Below are 26026 nucleotides of genomic sequence, written 5' to 3'. Positions count from 1 at the left end.
TGATGAACGGAAAATTATGTTTATTAAAACTAAATTTAATCGTAAAAATTTAAAGAATCTTTTTTATTTTTAGAAATTTCTTTATTCTTTATTTTTTCACATAAAATATTACTAATATGTTAGCACATAAGGACTATTTTCTGTATTTTAGGTTTATGGAATTTCTTAAAGGAATCAACGTCTTTGATCTTTGTGCTGATTACCATACTTATTATACAGGATAATGAAAAGTTAAATAATTATCTCTTGTTAAATTCATCATAAATTTCAGGGAAAGTTCAAAAAATTTTTGGTTAACATGTCTTCCATATTCTATCACTTTCATTTTCTGCTGTACAAGATTACGAATAAATCAAGATAAAAATAATAAGTTTTTTATTTATCCTTTTGTAAAAAGAAAAAAATTATTATAAAATTTTTAATTTTTTTCGAAACGGCCTGTTAGGAACCCGGCTAATATCATTTATTTTTTAATTTTCTTCTTTTCCGTATTTTATAAATTTTCTTGCAATGCATCCGTCTTTCTTCTTCTCTTCATTTTCAAGAAAACAAGGTTAACACCAACATTGTCATAAGTATAAAGGTGAAAACGAATTTCAGAAAATTCCTAATGATTGTGATAAAAATATTTTATCATGGAATATGGAAGAAAGAATGAAAAAAAAATACCAAAACGTTGGTAAAGTAAAACAAAGAAAAAAAGAGGGAACAAATTAAAACTAAAAAAACGAAATTTTTGAAGAGATAAAAAGTTTTAAATATTTGGGTAAAGTGTGTTTACAGATGATAGGAAGATTGATGGAGCGGTAGGAAGTAAAATAGTAAAGTGAACAAGAAACTGTATTTGAGTGGAAAAGGACTAATAAGTGTGAAAGATATAAAATGTAAAGAATTCTTTAGCAAAGTGAGAGCGATGTACTTCATGACAATTCTAACATATGGTGCAGAGGCTTGAGTTAAAAAAGAACAGGACGAAATTAAACCGTGATAAAGATATTTTTTAGAAAAAGAAAAAGCATTTTAACGAAAACAAAGAAGAATATTTTGAAGGAGGTATAACTAAAGACTTCAACAAATAGCAAAATTTTGTTGTACGGTTTGGAAGTGTTAAACTAAATCGGTTTTAAAGTGTAAAAAGAATGAGTGAAAATGTTTATTTGGGAAAAAAATTGGTAGAGACCTATGAAGAGATGGCTAGAAAAATTAAAGTGGATATTAGGAAATGTAGAAGTGAGAAGAAATTAGAAAGGAAAAGGTGGAGGACTGGAAAAAGAGATGGCGCTCTACGGGTACCCGACGCAAGGTACTAGATAAGCTGATGACGACGACAAAACCGAGAAGAAATAGCTTTATCTCAGAAGTAGATTTACTTAGTTTCTAATATTGTAAAAAATCAATTCAAAATATGTAGTCACTATATCATAAAAAAGTTCCAGCACTGTAGAAAACTTAAAAAAACACTCATAAAAACCTGTAAAATATTGTTTCGAAATTTACGAGGTTAAAATAAAGTAATTGTAACAAATTTTAAATTAGTCAGACTAGAAGAAAATTCATAGTCAGATTTAAGGAATATTTACGGAAAACAACGAAATACCTATGGGAATATAACAATATAGGAGATAAATATCTTAATAACAAGGGATTACCAAAGAATTGTAATACAGCTGTGTAATGCAGGATCATCGAAAAAGATCGCAGCAATTTAAAAAAACCGTATCCCAGAAACTACTACAGATAATCAAACGAGTATTTTTTGTAAAAATTCACCAACTCAAAATATTTCTTCTTTTTTTTTACGTAGCTTAGAATGTTTCAATATGAGATCCGTTGGTCGATCTGCAAAAATTCAGCTAATAATCGATTTCTGGCTAGGTCCGATGGATCATCGCAAGCGTAACTGTGACAATAGCAGCGGTGATGCGTTATCTTAAATATTGTGTATCCCTGATTTTTTCTCTTTAGTTAATTTTTTAAACTTATCCTTACAGAAAAAAGTCTAGGGGTTTCAAATCTGGGCTTTTTGGAGGCCAAAGCAAAGGACCGGCCCTACCAGTTCAACGATTCGGAAATTTTTCTTTGAGAGCGCGTCGAACGCCTAGGTTAAAGTGTGGGAGCACACCATCTTGTTGAAATATTATAGGAACGTTACTTTCTTGTTCAATTTGGTAAACTTGCGGTAAAATGTAAAGTTTTAGTATGTCTAAATAAACATTTCCTTTGATAGTAGGCTCATGAAAAAGAATGGACCGATCAAACAAGTGGACATCAAAGGCCGCACCACAGGTTTATTTTTTAGGAATCTCTGATATACTCAATAATTTCTTTGGGGTGCTGAGAACCCCATATAAGACGGGGATCCTCTACAATTATCCCGGTTGATACGATCACTAAACAGGAGAGTAGCTTCATTCGTGAAGATAACACGTTTTACTTGCAAATTCGACACGTTTAGGATGATCTGTAAGTTTAATTTGATGTTTAAGCTGAATTTTGTAAGCGTGAAGGCGTAAACGCTTGTCCAACACGTTTTGAATAGTTGTCTTCAACCTATGAAGACAACATCCCTAAATAGGGTGTAAACGTTACCTACAAATTGATTTTTTAGATTTTCTTAAACAATCTTGATGTATACATTCTACTGCTTCGTCACTCGTTTTGGGCTGTCCAGGGGAACTTTCAACTTCTACGTTGCCAGATTCTTTACCACCTAATGCTGTTTGCATGAGTGGAATCACATAAACATGCCAGAAAGTCCGTTGAACAGTTATAACTGATTGTTACTCCTGTTATTTTTCCTGTTCAGCTTCAGGGAATTGCCGTTCAGGTATTACTTCAGAGGTTGAATGAGGATGATATGTATGAGTGTAAATGAAGTGTAGTTTTGTACAGTCTCAGTTCGACCATTCCTGAGATGTGTGGTTAATTGAAACCCGACCACCAAAGAGCACCGGTATCCACGATCTAGTATTCAAATCCGTATAAAAGTATCTGCCTTTACTAGGATTTGAACGCTGGAACTGGATTTATACTCCTTTAACTACAAAACTCTTTGGCCTTTCTGCTGAATTGTTACCCTTACACTGACTGACAGTGGCAAAGAGATTTTGTGCGCATCGGCTCAAGGTCACAGCCGGTCAGACACGGCCGGTTTAAAAAGACTTGATATGTCGATTATTTTGCAGTTTCAATTAATACTTTAACTCAATTATAAAGGGAAATATGATCTTCTTTTATTAGTGCAACATTTTTTCGATGACCCCAGTAAAACCTAAAATAGTAGAATACGGGCAGAAGACTTAATTTTAATCAAGCATGATTCCAACATCAATGATGCCTGGTAAAGTAAAGTGTCTTGATTACCGGACATTTGTTTAACTTTAAATACAAAATTCGCAAAAGAAACCTTTGAGAATTCTGAAAACTGAGTAAAAAGTGAAACAAGTTATTGTAGAACAATGTGGATTCAAAAATGGGAGATAAACCAAATAATGCAATTCGGCAAAAGAATAAATTTATAAGGGAGAAAACTGATTAAAGAATTGTACGTGACTTAGAAAACGGATAATGGACTAACTCATAGTTAATGGTTTGACTTCAGAAGAGGAATATGACAAGAAGGGTCATATTATATAACCAAACTGTTTAACAGGTTAACTGCTATTCGACCCGAATTTGGGTCTAAGGTTATATGAGCAGCTGGGATATAAGGCCCTTTTTAAAGGCTCAAAGTAATGTGATATCCAACTGCTAAGGGTCTTTATTAAGTCTCATTTAGAAAGACAAAATGTTATACTATAATCAGAGCAAATAACGAAAATTTCAGCGGTATGCTTAGATTATTTTTGTAGCCCACCCGGTAAGGTATGGTCTGAGACTGTTCAAGACTACACTTCATTTTATTCATACACATCATCCTCATTCATCCTCTGAATTAATACCTTCCGGTGGTTCCAGAGGCCAAACAGAAAAAGAGAATTTATTTGTATACAGCCCAATTCTAAAGTTACTAAGTTATTTCCCATAGAGTTATAAATTTTACTTTCGTTTTTCTTCACCTGGTATTATAGGACCACGATTAATCCACAGTAATGAAAAAAATTCCTTTTTGTTTCGGGCACAGAATATAACATAGGCGCCGAAGCAACTTTAATTTTAATAGCTCTTTAAGTAATGTAAAAAAATACAAAAAAAAATTTACCGATAAAACACAAAAGAATTAGAACCAAAAAACAGAATACATGTATTTTTATAAGTGGGGAATAAATATAAAAAAAAACGTTTTTCTAAAAATATTTATATACAATTTAAGCTTAACAATTTTGTTTAAATAAAATTTTCTGTAAATCTAATATATCCTTCAATAAAGTCAAAATAAGAAAAACAACATTTTCAAAAAATCTTTTCTGAATCTTAAATCCAGTCTATAATGAAAAAAAAATTGAGACTTTTTTGACATTTTATATATGAGGTATAAACTTACAAAAACTCTTTAAAAAATCCCTTTACAAAAATTACTCTTAAAAAATCCCTTTCGGCACGTCGGAAGGCGGAAGTAAATTTCACCGGTGCTAAGTAGGGGATAAAAAAGATTTCCGCCTTAAAGTTAAGAAAAACTTCAAATTTACCTAATACGACAATGGTTGCATGTAAAAAAAGTTTCACATATTCAGCATACGACAAGCTCCATCTTCTTACAATTCCAGCAAAATTTTGGTCATCCCCATGCCGTAACGGTTGGTCATATCAAAAATTGTTTCAGACAAAAGTTTTAGGTAATGTTTAGAGGACTAACGAGTACTTTAAACCGATTCGATACAGTGCCTATTAAGGAGATATGATTTTTTTTTGTCTTCGAAACCACATTTTTTCCACCCCCGCGGCCAATGGTTGATGATATCAAAAAATTTACTGAGATAAGTAAAGCTCTTATCCAAAAAAACAGTAGGAAATTTAAACGAATTCGATATTTTACTTAATAAGAAAGTTATAGCGATATTTTGTTTTTTGGAAAAAGTCCACCCCCATTTCCACCCTCACGATCCAATTTTGCCCATTAACGAATTCGACCAAGATTTTGGGTCGTTATATTTTATGTATCAAATTGAAAGTGATTGGCGCAAAATTACGGCAGTTATCATGTCCACAAGAAAGTGAAATATATATATATATAAAATTTTGAACTGACGGTGGTTTTGGGGTCTGGGGGATGTTAAACGCGATGATATGTCGAAATTTTCTGTAAGTCGACTCATGTTATCCATTACAATAGGTAGCTTCTTATGAAATCTACCTAAAATATTTAAACCGAAGAGAGATAGAACAAAAACATTTATTTAAATTATAAGAGGTTGAATTTAAAAAAAAAAAATTGTTTTAATTATTTATACAGGCACTGTAGGTAAAAAATCTGTTTTAATACATTTTTTTGAAAATGCTTTTGAAGAAACTAGAAATTGGTTTTTAATCGATATTAAAATTCTCATAACGAATTTTGAAAAAAATCAATATCCCACGTAAAGAAATATTTGAGCCAAATCGGTTATAAATCCCTATATACATATTTTTAAGTAGAAATCTCTGATAATTTTTAAAAATTTCACAGAAATTACGTTTTACGTAAGACTTTAAAGTGGTGTAACCTTTTATTGCAGTCTTCATAAAATCATATAAATATATTTATATATTTTATTTTTATTATTATCTTAATAAATTATTTTCTTTAACGATAATATCTGGTTGTTGAACTAAATTTTAACTTATATTGAGAATTATTTTAATTACTCGTCTATAAATGAGCTTTAGTTTTTATCTAAATATATTTCAGCTGAGGAAATAGTAATTTAAAGATATTATTTAAATAAAAATAAATGACAGAATATTTAGAAATGAAAATAAAAATAAGACATTTTGGAAAACATTCATTTAAGTCAATAGTTTCAAATTAAGTATTTCTTTTAAATTTTATTTATAAAGTGAGTGTTTAAAGTTAGATAAAATTAAACGAACACAGTAAAGACTTAACTTTATAAATATATATATATATATATATATATATATATATATATATATATATATATATATATAAATTGGAGTAGACTAAAGTTGCTGATTAATTTAGCTCTTTGAAACGTTAAAAGTTTTGTTGAAAAGTAAACTAGGTTTTCTAAGTAATAAAAAACCAATGAAGAGAAAGTTAATGTACAAACGTAAACAACAAAGTGAAAACAGTCTAAAGTTATCAATTATAGATTCAAGTACATGTCAGTTGTAAAGCTTAGTAGATGAGGAGGAATGATAAGAGAAGAGAGATGCCAGAAATTCTCCCGTTTGTACAGGATTACATGTGTAGCCTAATATACATTATAAATAAACGAAATGAAAGAGAAATCAGACATTCTCTTTTATTATCAGTTAGATAAAACTATATTTAAGTAATTATTTACTTAAGTACTACTACTATATGTAATCTGAACATAAAAATTACTCTTCTATTAATATTTAAAATAAGAAAATTAAATCTCAATATTAAAATACAAGTATATATTCGTACTTGGTCTGAATCTTATTAGAAAATTTGCTTTATAACATTCTGAAAATAGGTTAGACCTTTCGTATTGCGAGAGTATGAAATTTAAATATATGATTTTGTGTAGAATGTAGAAATTTCTATATGTAAATCAGTATTAGAATATTAGTTTACATTTTCGTATTGCCTAGGAAATTATGATGTATTTTCGTTACGATAAATTGTCGACACTGCAGTAAATAAATGAATGATGTTTCTATTTTTGGCGGTAAAAAATTTAAATTAAATATCAATTTCTATGAATAACGTATTTGTTCTTATTTGCAATTTCCCGTTTTTTAGCCCGTGAATATCATGCAGTAATATAAAATTCATTCTCCGTTGATGTTCTACTGCATCCTAATTACCAGAAGTCTGAACAGCTTAACGCATCAAAAAATTTTAGTAATGATATTCTTGAAAAAATTAGTAACATCGCAAAAGATTAAAGCCAGACATCGTAAAAGATCGCATTCAGTAAATCACGGCATGAACTTACAGGCAAGAATATAAAAATTAGTTTTATTTATATATATATATATATATATATATATATATATATATATATATATGTATGTATGTATATATATATAATAATAATAATAATAATACTGACTTATTGTTTATTTATCGCACATTGACATCTTTGTAATACGGAAAAACTAACTTATAAATTTATATTTAAAATCAAAAAAACCTTTGCAAATGTTATGGCTTTCACATTCAAAACAAAAGTGATTGTTTTTATAGTGACCTAACGTGCGGAAAAATAATGAAATGTGACTCAAACACAATTATTATCCTCCCAAAGGAAACCCGATAAAAAATAAACCAGTGACAATATACATTCACCTTTGCATATCGCAGATTACATTTAAATTCCACAGCTCCAACAAATTATTTCAGAAAACAACTATTTACTACTGTTTTCAGTTGAATTTATTTACTACTGTTTTGTTGAAAACAACTATTTACTAACTGTTTTAAGAAAACAACTACTTCTGATTGGTTAAGAATAGTGTATTTTCTTAACCAATCGGAAGTACGAATACGACTGACCAATCAAAAATTCAGTACTTAACACCAAACACAGCGGTTAAAGGAATTGAACAATTATTTAAGCAGTAAATTACAACCAATCATAATCCTTGTTTTTTTGACCAATCACATATTCGAACTTGAGATATAAATTTTTATATAAAATAACAAAATGGCGGACAGCGGGAGAACGAAGGAGAAATTGCCATTTTTCCTTAGGATATTTTTTGTTTAATTTTACAAGTAGAATCCGAAAAAGTATAGCCAGACCACCATTTTAGAAACACCTTATATAAAGATTTCTGATTTTAACCATGCTAAACATAAGTCATAAGTAAACTAATCTAACACAAAGCATTTCTTAGAAGTAAATATCAAAATGAATGATATTTAAACATTTTTACGAGATGAATAGATAAGGCGATCATATACTATAGTAGGATCTAATGAAAGAATAAACTTTTATAGAAAAAATAACTGAATTAATTACTTACCGTCAGGAACAGCACTTGATGCCATTAAAAAATTCACACAGGCAGCACCTGTACCGTGTCCGACTAGTGTTACATTTGTTGGATCTCCATTAAAGAAGGCCACATTTTCTTGTATCCAATGTAATGCTGCTATTTGATCCATTAACCCATAATTAGATGGTGCTCTTAAATAAGCATCAGTATTAACATTTAGGAAACCTGTAACAAAAATAATAAAAAAAACATATTAAAAAGATTTTTTTAAACATAAATAAAATTTTCTGAGATTACTAATCAATATCTTTTACAAAAAATGTTTAGGAAAAACCAAATTTTTTCAGAAAATGGAAAAAATTCCAAGCAGTTATATCTGTATAAAATCTAATTCGGTTTGCTATGACTTACTTACAGAGTGGGCAACATAAAACCGAACCCATAATGAAATCGCTACCGAACACTATTTATGAAAGACCTTCACATAACTAGCGCGACTAGTGGATGTATATGTTACTACTGATTGTTTCTGCCGTTTGTCAGGTGGTTACGTGTCAGTGTGGTATATGTTTTTTTGTAGTGCAGTTGTGTTTGTGTAAAATGTCTTATTCAATCCTGGAGAGGATAGCTATATTTGAGACCTATTCGTTTTGGATCGTTTGAAGAATCACGTTAAGTATTCGTAGAAAAATTTCCGAATGCCTGTATCCCAGCGAAGAATAGCGTAAACGATTTAGTTAAAAAATGGCGTTTAAAATGCAAAACTAAACAGGCAACCTTCTGTTAGGATTCCACAATCCATTACCGATTTTCAAAGGAGAATTACTGCCAGTACAAAAAAATCACTTTGCAAGTTATCCCAAATGTAAGATGTGTAATTAAATACACATCTTGTAAAATTCTTCATGAATTAAAATTGAAACCGTATCGCATTATAATTGTACAACTGAAGGAGACAGCCAAACCGAAACGACTTGCTTATTGCGACTGGCTTCTCGAAAACATTTATGGTGGACAGATATAGTTCACTACTTGCGATTTTTTCCTTTGTGACTACTAAAAGGAGAGAGTTTATGCATCTAATCCCCACAATATTGCTGAACTGAAGGTGAACATTCAACGAGAAATCAACGCAATTGACAACAATGTTATGCGTCAGACGACTCTCAATATGATCAGTCGAGCAAAAAAGTGCATCGATGCCCAAGGTAGTCATTTTGAACATCTTTTGTAACAACAAGATAAATAAATGCAAAATTTAAATTACGTTTTATGTTTTTCTTATTTAATTTATCAGTATCATTCATAAAATCTCTTTCCAACAAATCCTACCGATTCGGCAGCGGTTACGTTATGGGTTCGGTTTATGTGACACACTCTGTATTACTGACCCTAGAAATAACTTTTAATGTCAATATTTTTCTGTTAATAATTTATTATTTTTTAGACCAATAATGTTTTTCTTTAACCAAAAAGGTTTCCGCAAGTTAAAATATTGTAGAATATATATTTTGATGACAGTAAATAATCTTTACATTTATCAGTTTTTACTTTCCCGTCTAGCGTTACAGCACAGATATAGCTCTAGAAGGGAAACTATTGTAATCGGTCAAATTTGGATATATGCGATTTTCACCAGGTCTTTAAGTTTTTAAAACTAAGGAACCCAAAAAAACCGAATATTAAATATAATATAAAGAAATCCGTATATGTGTGTTCGGTGTTGGCCTCTAAATCACCTTATATTTCTAAAACTAGTGGACCAATTTTTATCAACCTTGGCCAGATTACTTCTATATATGAGACATTGATGCCATTAAATTTTCAGCCTTAAAGGTCACGGGGGAGAGCAAAGTCACTCTCAGTATCTCGAGATTTCGCCTAATTATGGTCATATTTTTCTTAAAAATAACAGTATTTGCAAAAAAAATGTTTTTGAAAAGTCACACTCCCCCGCCTAGTACCGCCACACCCACGCGAAATAAATACGGTATGCCCACGCTTTGGTAAGAATCATTGAATTAAATAAACTAAAAAATATAATATTTCAATAAAATGATAAATATTTTAAGTTGGTGTATAATCTGTGCATCAAAAACAACCCACGTTTTTTTCTCAAAATAATATTTTCTTTTAACAAATTATTTCTGAATAATAAATAATATTTAACTTTTTGATATGAAAAGAGAGTCATAGATAATAAATACAGTCATACTGGAAAGAAATAAGCATAATATTTCATAATAAATAAAAATAATCTTTTTGCATTTTCCATTTTTTTTTATGGAAAATATTATTAGAAATAGAATATAAAAGAAATTAAAGAAAACACAAATTGTAATTTAAAATTCTTTTCACCAGAAAAGTAAAAAATAACATTCTACGAGTCGGAGCGTGGAATTTTAGAAGCTTAAAAAAGGTTGGTAGGGTAGAAAATTTAAAAAGGGAAATGGATAGGGTAAAGATGGATATAGTAGTAATTAGTGAGGTTCGGTGGGAAGAGGAAGGCGACTTTTGGGCAGGTGACTTTAGAGTAATTAACTCAGCGTCAAATAATGGGCAGGCAGGAGTAGGTTTCGTGATGAACAAGAAGATAGGGAGGAGAGTGGAGTATTTCAAGACGCATAGCGATAGAATCATTGTAATAAGGATAAAATCAAAACCTAAACCGACAACGATTGTTAACGTCTATATGCCTACAAGCGCCCATGATGATGATGAGGTAGAGTGTGTATACGAAGAGATTGATGAGCAATTAAACACGTAAAAGGAGATGAAAATTTAATAATAGTTGGAGATTGGAATGCAAGCATTGGAAAAGGCAAAGAAGGAAATATAGTGGGTGAATTCGGGCTGGGCAAAAGGAATGAAAGAGGGGACCGACTTAGAGTTTTGCACGAAGTATAATTTAATAATTGCCAACACCCAATTTAAAAGTCATAATAGAAGAATATACACTTGGAAAAAGCCAGGCGATACTGCAAGGTATCAGATAGATTATATCATGGTTAAGCAAAGATTTAGAAATCAACTCGTTGACTGCAAAACTTACCCTGGAGCAGACATTGATAGCGACCATAATTTGGTGATAATGAAATGTAGATTGGGGTTTAAAAACCTGAAGAAAAGGTGTCAGATGAATCGGTGGAATTTAGAGAAGCTTGAGGAAGAGGAGGTAAAGAAGATTTTTGAGGAGGACATCGCAAGAGGTCTGAGTAAAAAAGATAAGGTAGAAAATGTAGAAGAAGAGTGGGAGAATGTTAAAAAGGAAATTCTTAAATCAGCAGAAGCAAACTTAGGCGGAATAAAGAGAACTGGTAGAAAACCTTAGGTTTCAGACGATATATTGCAGCTGATGGATGAACGTAGAAAATATAAGAATGCTAGTGATGAAGAAAGTAAAAGGAACTATCGGCAATTAAGAAATGCTATAAACAGGAAGTGCAAACTGGCGAAAGAAGAGTGGATTAAAGAAAAGTGTTCAGAAGTGGAAAGAGAAATGAACATTGGTAAAATAGACGGAGCATACAGGAAAGTTAAGGAAAATTTTGGGGTACATAAATTAAAATCTAATAATGTGTTAAACAAAGATTTGAGAGGAGAGTGGAAGAAGTGTTAGGAGAAGACCAATTTGGTTTCAGGAAAAGTATAGGGACAAGGGAAGCAATTTTAGGCCTCAGATTAATAGTAGAAGGAAGATTAAAGAAAAACAAACCAACATACTTGGCGTTTATAGACCTAGAAAAGGCATTCGATAACGTAGACTGGAATAAAATGTTCAGCATTTAAAAAAAATTAGGGTTCAAATACAGAGATAGAAGAACAATTGCTAACATGTACAGGAACCAAACAGCAACAGTAACAATTGAAGAACATAAGAAAGAAGCCGTAATAAGAAAGGGAGTCCGACAAGGATGTTCCCTGTCTCCGTTACTTTTTAATCTTTACATGGAACTAGCAGTTAACGATGTTAAAGAACAATTTAGCTTCGGAGTAACAGTACAAGGTGAAAAGATAAAGATGCTACGATTTGCTGATGATATATTAATTCTAGCCGAGAGTAAAAAGGATTTAGAAGAAACAGTGAACGGCATAGATGAAATCCTACGCAAGAACTATCGCATGAAAATAAACAAGAACAAAACAAAAGTAATGAAGTGTAGTAGAAATAACAAAGATGGACCACTGAATGTGAAAATAGGAGGAGAAAAGATTATGGAGGTAGAAGAATTTTGTTATTTGGGAAGTATAATTACTAAAGATTGTCGAAGCAGGAGCGATATAAAATGCCGAATAGCACAAGCGAAACGAGCCTTCAGTAAGAAATATAATTTGTTTACATCAAAAATTAATTTAAATGTCAGGAAAAGATTTTTGAAAGTGATGTTTGGAGCGTCGCTTTATATGGAAGTAAAACTTGGACGATCCGAGTATCTGAGAAGAAAAGATTAGAAGCTTTTGAAAGGTGGTGCTATAGGAGAATGTTAAAAATCAGATGGGTGGATAAAGTGACAAATGAAGAGGTATTGCGGCAAATAGATGATGAAAGAAGCATTTGGAAAAAATATAGTTAAAAGAAGAGACAGACTTATAGGCAAACTACTAAGGCAAACTGGAATAGTCGCTTTAATATTGGTAGGGACAGGTAGAAGGGAAAAATTGTTGGGGATGTAGAATGTAGAGATATTCTGGAATGAAACGACTAGCACTAGGTAGGGAATCTTGGAGAGCTGCATCAACCAGTCAAATGACTGAAGAAAAAAAAAATTAAAATTATAAATATATCACTATAATATTTATAAGAAATAAAAGCTAATGTTATATATTTTTTAAATGTTTATAAAATTGGCGATGTAGTGGTGAAATATACTGAGTGATGTCAATGAGATGTTTTATCTTTTCATGAGGCAAAGAAATTTCTTTCTGAGCACAAAGGATTATTTAAATTTAGTAAAATTGATGAAGATAAATTATGTTTCGATCTTTTGAATTCTTTGGGTACACTGGCACACCTGTCGAAGTCTAAGTTCTAATTACATTTTGGAATTTTCGAGATTGTAATATTGTAGCATTATCGCATGAAATCTTTATAAATCAGATACTTTACGAATTCCACTTTCATATAAATATGAATAAACTACAACAAATTACAAATGTTTTGAATTCACTTCAGTTAATTGTATTCTTTCAGGGTTAGATTTGTTTTTATGGTTCCCAATTATGGTTGAACTGTATTTCTTCGTATTTTATGTTTATTCTTCGTCCATTAATTACCTTAATTTTAAACATTAAAGAACCTTAATTTTATATCTTCTTCCTTTATTCATAAATTTAACTGTACTAGATGAAATAACTACAGAATGTTCATCCACCATGATAGATCAATTTACCCCTTTTTGATTCTCTTTTCCTTTTTACCTAAGTTTAAGTTTATCAGTTTGACATAATGGTGAATCCATGACTTATCACAGGTTAAAATACTGTGCAAAAAAGCATCGTCTTCCTGCCGATACCGTTGTTTCAGCTTTGTACACAAGCAAAATCTTGTCTTCTTATGGTAATCTGTCTACCTTTTGGAACTTATCTTTTCTTTTTTTCTTCCTGTTTAGCCAACAGGAATCACCGTAAGGTATTACTTCAGAGGATGATATATATAAATATAAATGAAATGTAGTCTTGTACAGTCTCATGTAGATCATTTCTGAGATGTGTGGTTAATTGAAACAAAGCAATTAACTTGAAACTTATCTCGGGCTGGTTTTACGTTACATGAGCTTGTTGTTGTTAATGTTATGACTTATAGTGACACTTAATTGTAATTTTTTAGTTATAATCTCAAGTGTAAGCCGATGGTTTTCTTGGATGAAAGATTTTATACCGGTATCAAGTACTGGAGTTGAAACTTCTTGGAGTTTGAACATCCAAAACGGTACTTGCCAGTTACTAAAGTTTGACTGTCTTTAAATTTTTTACCCACTTATACAAATTTCTGCGGTTCAAATAACTTTTTCCGTATTATTTGGTCATGGGAAAAACTTTAAACCGGTCTTTTTACCTTTGGAAAACAAAAACAGGGTTACTGTACGCTGTTCAACTAATTCATCTTCAACAGGACTTGTCATCATCTAATAAATAAATACAAAAGTTTGTGGTGATTCTGTCCGTTTTCAACAGCATCACGCGAGAAACAACCGACCGAATGCTTTAAAATTTTCAGGATAAATCGTGTTATCCTACGGAAGATTTTAAACCATAGATTTTAAACCTTAGCCCCCTTGGGGGATGAAGTTGTGAATTTTTCCTCTTGAACGACTATATTAAACAATTTTACGACGTAAAATTAATAAAATATGCATTTTATAATATAACCTATTTCCAGCTTTCTACCTTGACCGCTTCCCAAAATGTAGAATATTCTACAGTAATGGAAAAAGTAACCAAAAGGGATTTTCTCGTGCACCAAGAATGTATCACAGCTTCTGTGTTAAGAACGAGGGAAACGTTGGAGTAAAGAGAGCTTTTCAGGGTTTAACTGTTATTTTTCTCACAACCATTAGATAAAGCATACAGCGGGGTCCAGGGCTACACGAATTGTTCATTATATTAGTCCACGGGTGTAAAATTATAGTTTGAGATTATACACAATAATTCTATTCAAACTGCTGATACAAAGTCTTCACAGGTTACCAATTAACTGTTCTTAAATTATCATAACCCTCTTACCAACTGTTTTGGTTCGATAGCTATTAGCGTCTGTATATTAAATGACTCATATTTTTAAATCCAAAAAAAAAAAATTAAAAAAATAATTAAAATTATTAGGTTGATTATTAGGTTTAGGTTAAAAATAATTTTCTGGTCAATATTTTAATAAAATATAAATAAAAATAATATTCGCGTATTCGAGTGTTACGCTGTGTCAAAATTTAAAAGCAATCGGTAAAGAACTTTCCGAGATTTAAGATTTTGTACAGACATTTACATTTTTATTTATATAGATGAGGCAGTATAGTTGATGCTGATTGTTATTGAACCGAAAATAATAAAAAAACCAACTGACAGATGATCCAGAAAAAAAGGATATGTTAAAACATAATTTTAATTCAATATAATTTATTTAAGAATTTGTGTTACTAAAAATAATTTTAATTAAAAATAAAGTAATTAAATTAATCTGATAGTTTTTTCTCATTTCAGCTTTCTAAGAACGTATTCTATAAAGTGCTGTTTAAAACCGATGTATTTGAGGGATTTCTAATTTATTTATTTAGTAACAATCCAAATACTTCCTACATTGTTGTGAAAGTCTTTCAAAGTCTTGCTTTGTCTATTAAACAGATGTAATGCTTCTTCATCTCATAGACGATAAGAGTAAAGACGATAAGTTTAACAGACAGACATACAAGGATGAATGTGAGATAAGGTTTGTGTTTTAGCAAAGTAAGGTAAGGTAAGGTAAACTCAGGTAAGGTATGGTAAACTAAACTGAGACAAGACGTGCTGTTTTCCATCTACTCTAATTCTGTTCTTCTCTTCTTCTATCAATGTTTTATCCACTTAAACCGAACAGCTTAAAATCTTCCTCAAACATCTTACATTTGTAACGTTAAGGTATTTTATCCTACATTGTAAAACTTTTACATAGTATCAAGATTAATACCTTCAAAGATTTTATTTGTGTGTCCTTTATCCTAAGTTATTTACATTAATAATATTATTTTATCCGTTAAAAAATAAATGAAAAAATAAATAAATTCAGCTAAATCTAACAAAAAAATTCTAAAAATTTTAACTTAAATTTAGAATATGAAATACAAAGTTGAGACAAAAATCAAGATGTTAACATAAAATATATTATTGACTAGGATATTTCATTAAAAAGCGACTCATTTCATTTTTCTCAATTATAGTGTTAATTCTAGAAAATTTTTTACTTTTTACTAGGGAAGTTAATTGCCTTAAAATTCTCAGAAAAATTCTCCCAAATTTTCCAAAGGACTGAGAGAAAGAGGTTTCAAAAAGTGGGCTTAGACGCAAATCAGGAATTTCCACCGAAAAATTTCAATCGAAATTATATCATAATTGAATTTTTTAATTGTAATAAAAAAGTAAAAATAATAATAATAAATAAAATATGGCCTTTTCTTTAAATTTCATGTACCTACACTATGTATCTATCTACAATGAAACAACATTTAATCGATCTATTACTTGGTCTTAAGTAAATAATGAACTACACACTACTTCAAGATCTAAATCTACACCCTTTTTATCTTACACTTCCGTTTTCCAATAATTATTTAAAATTCTATTCATACAGAATGATTCACAAAGAATGTAACAATTTTTTAAATCATCTTTTACTGGTGCAAATAAAAAAATCTGATGTGGACAACACATGACTTCCTTATATCCCTATTAAATTACATTTACACATTTTTTAAAAATAGAAAGCACATAACATTTTATTTCATTAAAAAAAACTTCTGGTATTTTTTATTTTTGTTTTGTTATTATTATTTTTTATTTTTTTATTATTATTCATCGTTTTTTTTTTTTACAGTGAGGATAATAATTATTAATAAATTAATATATTTAAATTTAAAAAAAGTTAAAAAAAAGGAGATGAAGTTCGAACCGATATACCTTATAAGATCTAAATAATCCATTTATTAAAATTTGTTTGATTATAACTCTGGAACTAGTTAAAGTAACTACCACTTATGATACATCGTTTAAAAGCTCTAAATGAGAGACTATTACTGCAGTTAAGAAAAAGTCCAAAATTCAAATTTTTTTGATTTTTGGACTCTTTTAGTCCCAAGTCGATTGCATTCAAAAGGGAAGATGCCCAACTAGATGTTACAACAGTCCTAAATTCAAAATTTCAACATACTACGGCTAATCGTTTCTGAGTTATGCGAGCCACATACATACGTACGTAAAAACTTCACGCCGAAAATAATCAAAATGAATATTTCCGATGAAATCTGAAAATCGAAATTTTTCGCGATCACAATACTTCTTACTTTGTATAAGAAATTAAAACGAAAGTTCATATGAATATAGGTTCGGAAACGTTTCGTTAGCGAGTGTTAACTGGTAAAAGATTTCAACCTGATTTCTGTGTCTTCGGTAAAATTAAGACTGTAATTATTGATACTTAAAATAAGGAATAAATTTAGTAGTTTAATATGAAATCTGGCTTGAAATACTGAAGAAAAAGAAGGTTCTCAAACTGCATTTTTAGTAGTTTTCGAGGAGAACATTTTCAGCAGGCTGTTTAATTCTTTTGTTTTATAATATTGAAAATTTTGTTTAAAATAATTAGTTAAAATTTACCATATCTTGATATTACTAACTATAAAAATAAAAATGTACATGTTCGTTTGTTCAAAATCTTAAATCCCAGCAAGTTCTTCACCGATTGCTTTGAAATTTTGACACAGCATTGCATTCGAATATGCGTGTTTTTATATACCTAGTATTCATATACCTAAGATATCACATCTGTGACAAGTAAAAAAATATATATATTTTTTTTTAAAAACAGTGCCATCTGTTGGACGTAAAAGGAACACACGTTATATTAAATATTTTACGATTCCATTTCAGTGTTTCCTATATGTGAGTCATCTATAGTGTAAAAAAACCGCTGGACCGATTTACGCGCGAGGAAAAAGGGAAAATCAAAAGAGGGAAAAGGGAAGAAGGGGAAAATGGAAAAAAGGGAAAACGGAAGAAGGAAAAACGGGAAAAGGAAGTGAAAAGTGGAAGAGAAAAAATAAAAGAGGAAAGAAGAAAGAAGAAGAGTGAAAGGGAAATAAGGGGGAAATGGGAGAAGGAAAGGGAAAGGGGAACTTTTGGGAAAGGGAAAGAGGATATCGTAAAAATGAAATGGTGAAAAGGGGAAAAAGTAAAAGGGAAAAGGAATAGGGGAAAGGGAAAAGGAAACAAAGGAGAAAGGGTAAAAAGGAAAAGTTAAATTTTGTGAAATTTCGTAATGTTCATTTTGTTAATGTTTTATCAAACTTTCAATTGTGTTCATTTAATCTATATATATATATATATATATATATATATATACTCAAATCTAGCAATAGCGAAGCATTGCCGGGTCTGCTAGTTTTTAATAAACTTAAAAATTCTTACATTTTCATTTAGTTGCTGTGGACTTTATTCACACCACTTTATTTAAAATCAAATCTGTGTAAGTTTTAAATACATGTTTATTACAAACTTAAAGTTATTTTACGAGAAATATAAAATTACTTGTTCATCGGCCTCAATTTTTTTTTGTCATTTATCCCAGATTCCTCGTAAATGATTGAAAATACCGTTCTGATTTTTTTTTTCTTCAATTTTTAAGGTCAAATTTCATAGTAAACTACTACTATATTTTCTCTTTAATTTGGGTTCCGACAATTAATTCTTATTTTTCTATTTAAATTCTTAATTTAGGTCGAAAAATTTAGTCTGGCTTAATTTTATCGAAGGTGCAGAAATCAGGGCGAAATCTTTCGCCATAGGACATTCTTTAACGAAGCGTTTTCGAACCTATTTTTATAAGAAGTTTCTTCTTTATTTTCAACAGCAGAAAATGTCCTGAAACTTTATTATATTCGTGAATCATGCTATATAAATCTTAAAAAGTGTCGAGAACTGATTTTTTGTAAATAAGTGGGGTATTTCTTCAATGGAAAACCGATTCAAACTAAAATTCAAAGAAACCTTCGCTAACGAAAGCACAGTAGCCGATTTACTTAATGTAGCTTACAGAATGATTCAAAGACTCTAATACAGTACTACACATTTTTTATTAGCTGTTGTTATTTTACTGCCAAGTTTGAAAAATAATTATTTTTCAAATAATTTATTGTATTTCTGTCATTAATAAAACAGATTTTTATCTAAGTAATTTTTATTTATTTAATTTAATTTTACAATTGCTGTGTAATTTCCAGTTTTTTTATTTTTTTTTTATTTTTTAGCAGTAAATTTTGTTTTAACAAATTTTACACGTTTCCAAAAAATAATTTTTTTTTACATTAAAAAAGTACTTTTCTGGCAAATGTAGTAATGTACTGTAAACAAAATAATAAACCAGAAAAAACATAAGATTAAGTTTTCCTTTCTTTGAAATTGTATGAATGAGTTGTAACTGGTTTTGATCTAAAAACCATTCATCTAGAACCGCATTAGAGACGTAAATAAGTAATAATTAGAAATTTAATTATAGTAATAGGAAAAAATTAAAACCCAAAATACTTTCGAGAAATTTAAATATTTTCTGTAAGGTAATTTAAAATTTATCAGTCTTAGATCTCATTAAATTATAAAGTCTGAAATTGGGAATTTAAATCAAAAAAATTATTTAATTTAAAAGACTTTTAGATGTTTACCTTCATTTTATTGACATGGTTATTTATCCAAACTATTATTTCTGATTAAGAAAATATTATTTATAAATACTTTTTTAAAAATATTTTAATAAAGTTCAAAATAATTTTATAAATAAAATTTCCTTTAAAATATATTAGATCTTAGCTAAGTAGAAATTTTGGAACAATTAATTGATTATTATTTTCCCGTCTGGGTAGCGCTATAGCTCTAAATGGGAAACTATTGTAATCGGTCCAATTTGGGAATATGCGATTTTTACCGGATCATAACGTTTTAATACTTTAGGAACCCAAGAAATTAAAAAAACCGGATGGAAATTTCCGTATATTAATGTTCGTATGTACGTGTGTTTAGTATCGGTCTCTAAATCACCTTATACTTCCAGAACTACTGGACCGATTTTGACGAAACTTGGTCAAATTATTTCTATATATGGGAAATTGATGCCATTAAATTTTCAACTTAAAAGGTCAAGGGGGAGCGGCTGTAGAGTAAAATCAACCTCAGTATCTCGAAATTTTTCCTGATTAAGGACATATTTTTCTTAAGGACATTTTTTAACAATTAAAAAATGATAATATTTGCAAAAACATTTTTTTTCAAAATCGCACCCTCTCCCTAAAAAAATGCTCTAAACTACTGCGATGTTGTGAGGTCACAGGTGAACGGTAGAATTAAATAAATGAATAATATTTAAAGTGTAAAAAATTACTCGGCCTGGCTGGGACTCGAACTCGATCTCCCGGTTGACTCGGTACCTTGTATGTTAAGCCTCGCGGGTACACCAGTCTGCCGACCGTACAAGGAAACTTGTTCTATGTAAGTTATGAAATTACATGAGTTTAGTTAGTATGGATCGCCGCCACTAGTACTGCCACACCCACCCATCGGGTTGGTCTAGTGGTTAACGCGTCTTTCCAAATCAGCTGTTTTGGAAAGTCGAGAGTTACAGCGTTCAAGTCCTAGTAAAGCCAGTTATTTTTACACGGATTTGAATACTAGATCGTGGATACCGGTGTTCTTTGGTGGTTGGGTTTCAATTAACCACACATCTCAGGAATGGTCGAACTGAGAATGTACAAGACTACACTTCATATAGACTCATACATATGATCCTCATTCATCCTCTGAAGAATTATCTAAACGGTAGTTACCGGAGGCTAAACAGGAAAAAAAAGAGTACTGCCACACCCGCACGAATTAAATACGATATGAGCGCGCGCTTTAATTAGATCTTTGAATTAAATAAACGAAAAAATTTTATGTTTAAATAAATTGATAAATATTTTTAATTAAGTTGTGTGTGCATGTGTATGACAGGAAAGTCCATCTTTCCTGCCATACACATGCACACAGAACAAGAAAGTGTCAGTTTTTTAAACTTTTTGATTCAAGGTATATGTATATTTTTTTATTTTTTTAGTAATGATTAGAAGATTAGGAGTGTTTGATAACTATTTCAGCCATTAGGCTTGGAAATTGTAATTCCCGGATGGATACATATAGAAATTTATCCGCCAGATTGAGGATAAATATCAATGGATTACAACATCCCACGCGTGAATCTGATTAAACTTTATTAAATAATAATTAAAGGTGAAGATATATCAAATATAGAGTAAAAAGAATTGCTGGGAATAAATAACGGTTTGGAAGTTTTGGTGGGGAGAGTTGATTCACGCTTCTCTCAGGGAGGCACGCTTGAGTATATTAGATGTTGTTAACTGACAGCTGAAGATGCCGGTGAGTAAGTTCATATTATGCTACTTACGGCGCGAGATGAGGGTATGTATGACGCAAGATATAACCTGCGACGTCTAATGTTGTATTAGTAAGGTTTGGTATTATGGAGGGGGAAAGCACTCAACTAGAGGAAGGTAATACCAGTGAAAATGCAATCAGGACAAACTGGGCTTTACGTTGCTTGATATAGCCCTATTGGGATAGATGCAGCTTCATTTGTGATTAGTTTACCTTACTGTCAATCGGATAGAGAAACTAGGAAGGGTGCACCATTTCTATACGGCCGTAATATCCAGTAGACTAGATAGCCAATAGATAGATAGGGGACGGTTGGATATAACTTGAACTGTTCCCTTAGGTGGACTCCCTCATCGGATTATAGACATACTCATACAATTACTAATATATCTTGAATAAACTGAGGCCTAAAATTCCTTTCTAACTAAAAGCATATGCAAGAAAAATTATCAGTGTTTGTTTTAAGTGATTTTGTGTTGATAAGACTGTTTATCTCTGTATAATCAAAGTAGTTATTAGTAAAATTAGATAACAATACAAAATATGATAAAACATTTTTTCACAGATATCTTTACAACAATAAATTTTACATTTTTAATCAATTTTAATTAATACATGTTTGGAAGTATATTAAAAAGAATCCGTTTTCAATTCTTACATCAGATTTATTTTTTTTAAATTCTATTAAAATTTCTAAAAAAATATTTAAAACTGATTTTTCTAAAAAATATAGCTAGAATAAAGTGGAAATTATGATAATCATATCAATAATGTGGTATCGGACTTTTTGCAAATCTTTACTTTTCCAACTTGTTCATCTAAACCAACAAAAAGAAACATATTTGCACATACGTACATATAATGCACTACTTTCGGTCTTATATCTCAGGATTGACCAGACCGATTTTTTTCAAATTTGGCTGAACTATTTCTATACATGAAGCACTGATCATGTTATTTTTTTTTCATAATTCGTTAAGGTAGTGGAGAGATATTGCGAAAAAAACAATTTAGATTTTGTTCAAGGCATGTTTGAGAAAACTTTATTGAAGAAAATTTGTTATTTACAATACATCTATATATATAAAAATCAATGTTTGTTTGTCTGTCTGTTCCTACTTAACTCGAGATCTACTGGATAGATTTGTCTAAAATTTTGCACACCTACACTTTGAAGCCCTGCGGTGAACATAGGCTAATTTTTTTGGACCTCCGACATAACGAAATTTAAAACACTTTATTTCTTCCTTAAAGCTTATTTAATTTTCAAAATGACTTTGATTTTCAAGAAAAATTTAATTTTTAGCTAACAATTTTTTTCAACATTGAATTGATTAATTTTAAAAAGCGCTGAAGTTTTAACGTACAGTTATTCCTAAGTTTCAATTGATTTAGCGCACATGTATATGTAATTTTTACGATTCATTCATTTACAATTTTTTGCAGCTGTTTAACAACATAAATAAATAGCTTCTTTTGTTTATCACGTGTGTGTGTGTGTATGTGTGTTACCAATTTAAAGTGTGTAAAGTATTTAACTGCAATCTTTTAAAAAATTATGTGATCTTTTTTCAAAACATCATACCATGCCTAAAAGACATTCTTCAATCGGGAGAAATACAAAAAAAGCACGTATGATGAAAACTGTTCCTGCGGCAGAGACTGAAGACGAAAGACAGTCAAGATTGGAAAGCGACCGAATACACACAGCCCAATCCCGTTCGACTGAAACAACTGAGCAATGGTAAATACGTTTAGAAAGCGACCGAATACGCACAGATCAATCCCGTTCGACTGAAACAACTGAGCAACGGGAAATGCAATTAGGTTTGGGGGCGCAGCCCCTATGTCGGTAAATTAAAAAACAAAGTGGATTTTCTGTTATCAGATAACGTATCTGATGCATGAAATTTTTTCTAAAAACATTAAGCTCTTAACTTTGAGTAAAGTTTATCAAAAATTTTTCAGTTGAAAAAAGAACTTTGGAAACCTGGAAAACCAAAGAGCTGAGCGAAGCGAGGCCTGGCTGGGAGATCGAAGCCGGGCCAAGCGGCTAGTAATATATAAATAATTTTAAAAAAAGTTTAAAAAAAAAATCAACCTCAACTCTTAAAATTGAAATGTTTTTTGTTCTATCTCCCTTCGGTTTTAATATTTGTTTTAATTTTTGAAATTTTATACTTCATATATAGAGTTAATACAATTTTATTTTTTTTTAATTATACACTCCGTATGCAAAATACGAAAAGTTTTTGAAAATTTTATTTTTTTTATTTTGGCCTTTAATGAACGGGATTTTTTTTTTTTACTTGTAAATTTAATGATATATCAAGTGGTACTTATTTTCTTATAGCCAAATAAAATTTTAATTAATGATATATTTGGATCTTGCAAGGGTAAAGCACATCGGTTCGAATCGTACTTCATCTTCTTTTCTTTTAACTTTTTTTAATTAATTATTAAATTACGATAAATAATAATCCAATAATGACAATAAAAAAAGAAATATGAAAAAATTTCAGACGTTATTAACGAAAAAACATTTGATGTACTTTTCCTTTAAATAAAAGTGTATATATAATTTAATAGGCGTACAAGAAAGTCATGTGGTGTCTACATTAGATTTTTTCATAAGGGATTATAAAATAAAAAAATCAGTACTACTATTGATGTTGATAACATTCAATCATAGATAATTTGGTTAACATGTACTACTGAAATAAAGCTTATTAGTATTACTTGGCTTGTGGTCAATTGAATGGAGTGAGGGATTTGTGGAAAGTAGTGAGTAGCGGGAAAGAGGAAAATACGAAGAGGAAGAAGACAGAGGGGATAAGTGAGGGTAGTACATAAAATTGATCTCTGAATATGGGTCTGTTATTTCCCACGGGTATTATTCCCATTGGATAATACAGTATCGTTAACCAAAGGGTTGTAGAAAGTAGTATGAGATCATGGTGTATGCACGTGTGTTAGACTGTATCACATATACACGCTCAAACTATCACACCTAAGTACATACATACATACATATATATATATATATATACACGCGCGCGCGCATACTTATGTAGAAGTACGTAATAAAATTAGGTCAAAATATAACCACAAGCAATTTCTCATCGCTCGGTTATATATAACAGTAGATAAATTAGTACAGAATTTCTAATAATTTTATTAAGTAAATGAAAATTTCCCAATGGTTTGCGGAAAACATCACAACATAACTAAAAATGAAATGATCAATAGATGTAGTCAAATTAATACTATGTATTAATTACTATAAATAAAAAAAATATTATTGGTTAATATCCACTTTTTTTATAAGGAGAGTTAGTTCGATAACAAAATGGACTATGTTAATCGGAGTACAATGTGCGGTTATTAAATAACGTAAAATAATTTTATTTTAAATTTATACATATTTAGTTATTATCTCCTTTAATATACACGCCTCCTCTATCCCTACAACACTCCATGCGAATTATCCATTGTTCAAAACAGTGCTGGAAGTCTTCTTCTGTGATCTCTTTCATGACGCGTACCGCTTTTTCTTTCACAGCTTCAACGGTCTGAAATTTTGTTCCTTTTAATGCAGATTTGACCTTTTGGAACAGATGAAAATTAAATGGTGCCAGGTCAGGCGAATAAGGCGGATGGTTTAACACTGGGATGTTATACTTGACTAATAACGTCTTGACAAGTAATGCAGTATGAGCCGGTACGTTGTCCTGATGAAAAACCTATGTCTTGTTCTTCCACAGTTAGGATCGTTTTTTTATTATTTTTTCTTGGAGTTGAGCAAGAATGTTGAATAAAGACAAGAATAGTTAACCAACGGTCAGATCGAATCAGATAATCCATTTTTTCAATATTTTTATCCGTTTTTGACGTGGAAGGACGACCAGGGCGAATATTATCTTCAACGTCTTCTCGACTATCTTAGAGACGCTTAAACCAGTCAAAAACCCGCGCACGTGATAAATAATCATTGCCATATACTTTTTTTAATAAAATATATGTTTCAGTAGCGGTTTTTTCAAGTTTCATATGAAATTTCACGACAATTCTTTGCTCTAATAAAACAAAATAATTTTTGAGCGTCATTTTTTCGGCAAAACAAAAAAAAACAGATGGTATCCCATCAAAGGCCACAGCCATACTAATATGTCTACAAAAACTGCAGTGGAAAAAAATCGGAAGAGAAGTCTACATTCTACACAGCTGTCCGTCATACGAATTTGGCGCATGCGCAGTTCTGTAGCAGCATTAGTCTCGTTATTTAATAGCCACACCTCGTATATCTCTAACAATGAGTTTTAAACTTAGCCAATTTAGAAAGAAGGTAAAAATACCTTCTTGGTAATTTTTACTTTAATTTATAAAATACGATTTCATTGTTTATAACTAGCTTTAAAAAAAAATGAAAAATTAAGATAATTAGCCCTTTTGATTATTTTTTCTTAACTTAACCCAACCTTACATCCACAAGTAAAATCTAATTATTATTTATTTTTTAATATTTCCTATTGACTAATCCTAGTTCTTAATGACTATTCATTTTTTATTTTTTCCTAATCTAAACGTTGCAATCTGTTCAATTTGTGGACAAAAGCAAACTTTTTTCTGGGCGAAAATCGCTTTCGCGTTATCATCGCCCAGACAGGATATTTGTTGTAAATAAATAAATGTTAAAAACTGATAATTTAAATTAATTAAAAACTAAAACCCAGCAAAGTAAAAATTCATCTTAAAAGGATAAAAGTCTGTAGTAACGAATACTTAAAGC

The 26026-nt window shown here is 30.4% G+C and overlaps 1 protein-coding gene across 1 annotated transcript in view; it reads right to left on the bottom strand.

Moving 5' to 3' along the window:
* LOC142332959 (neuroligin-3-like) overlaps nucleotides 1–26026 on the bottom strand; it is a 290961-nt gene that overhangs the window by 199452 nt on the left and 65483 nt on the right. Inside the window, exon 2 of the mRNA XM_075379678.1 lies at nucleotides 8101–8298. Coding sequence (XP_075235793.1) covers nucleotides 8101–8242 — 142 coding nt within the window. The 5' untranslated portion in view covers nucleotides 8243–8298. The remainder of the gene's footprint in view (nucleotides 1–8100; nucleotides 8299–26026) is intronic.

This window comes from Lycorma delicatula, chromosome 12, assembly GCF_047948215.1.
Source record: "Lycorma delicatula isolate Av1 chromosome 12, ASM4794821v1, whole genome shotgun sequence".
Lineage (NCBI taxonomy): Eukaryota > Metazoa > Arthropoda > Insecta > Hemiptera > Fulgoridae > Lycorma > Lycorma delicatula.
The sequence above is the reverse complement of the archived record's forward strand: the minus strand, read 5'-3'. Positions and strand labels throughout refer to the sequence as shown.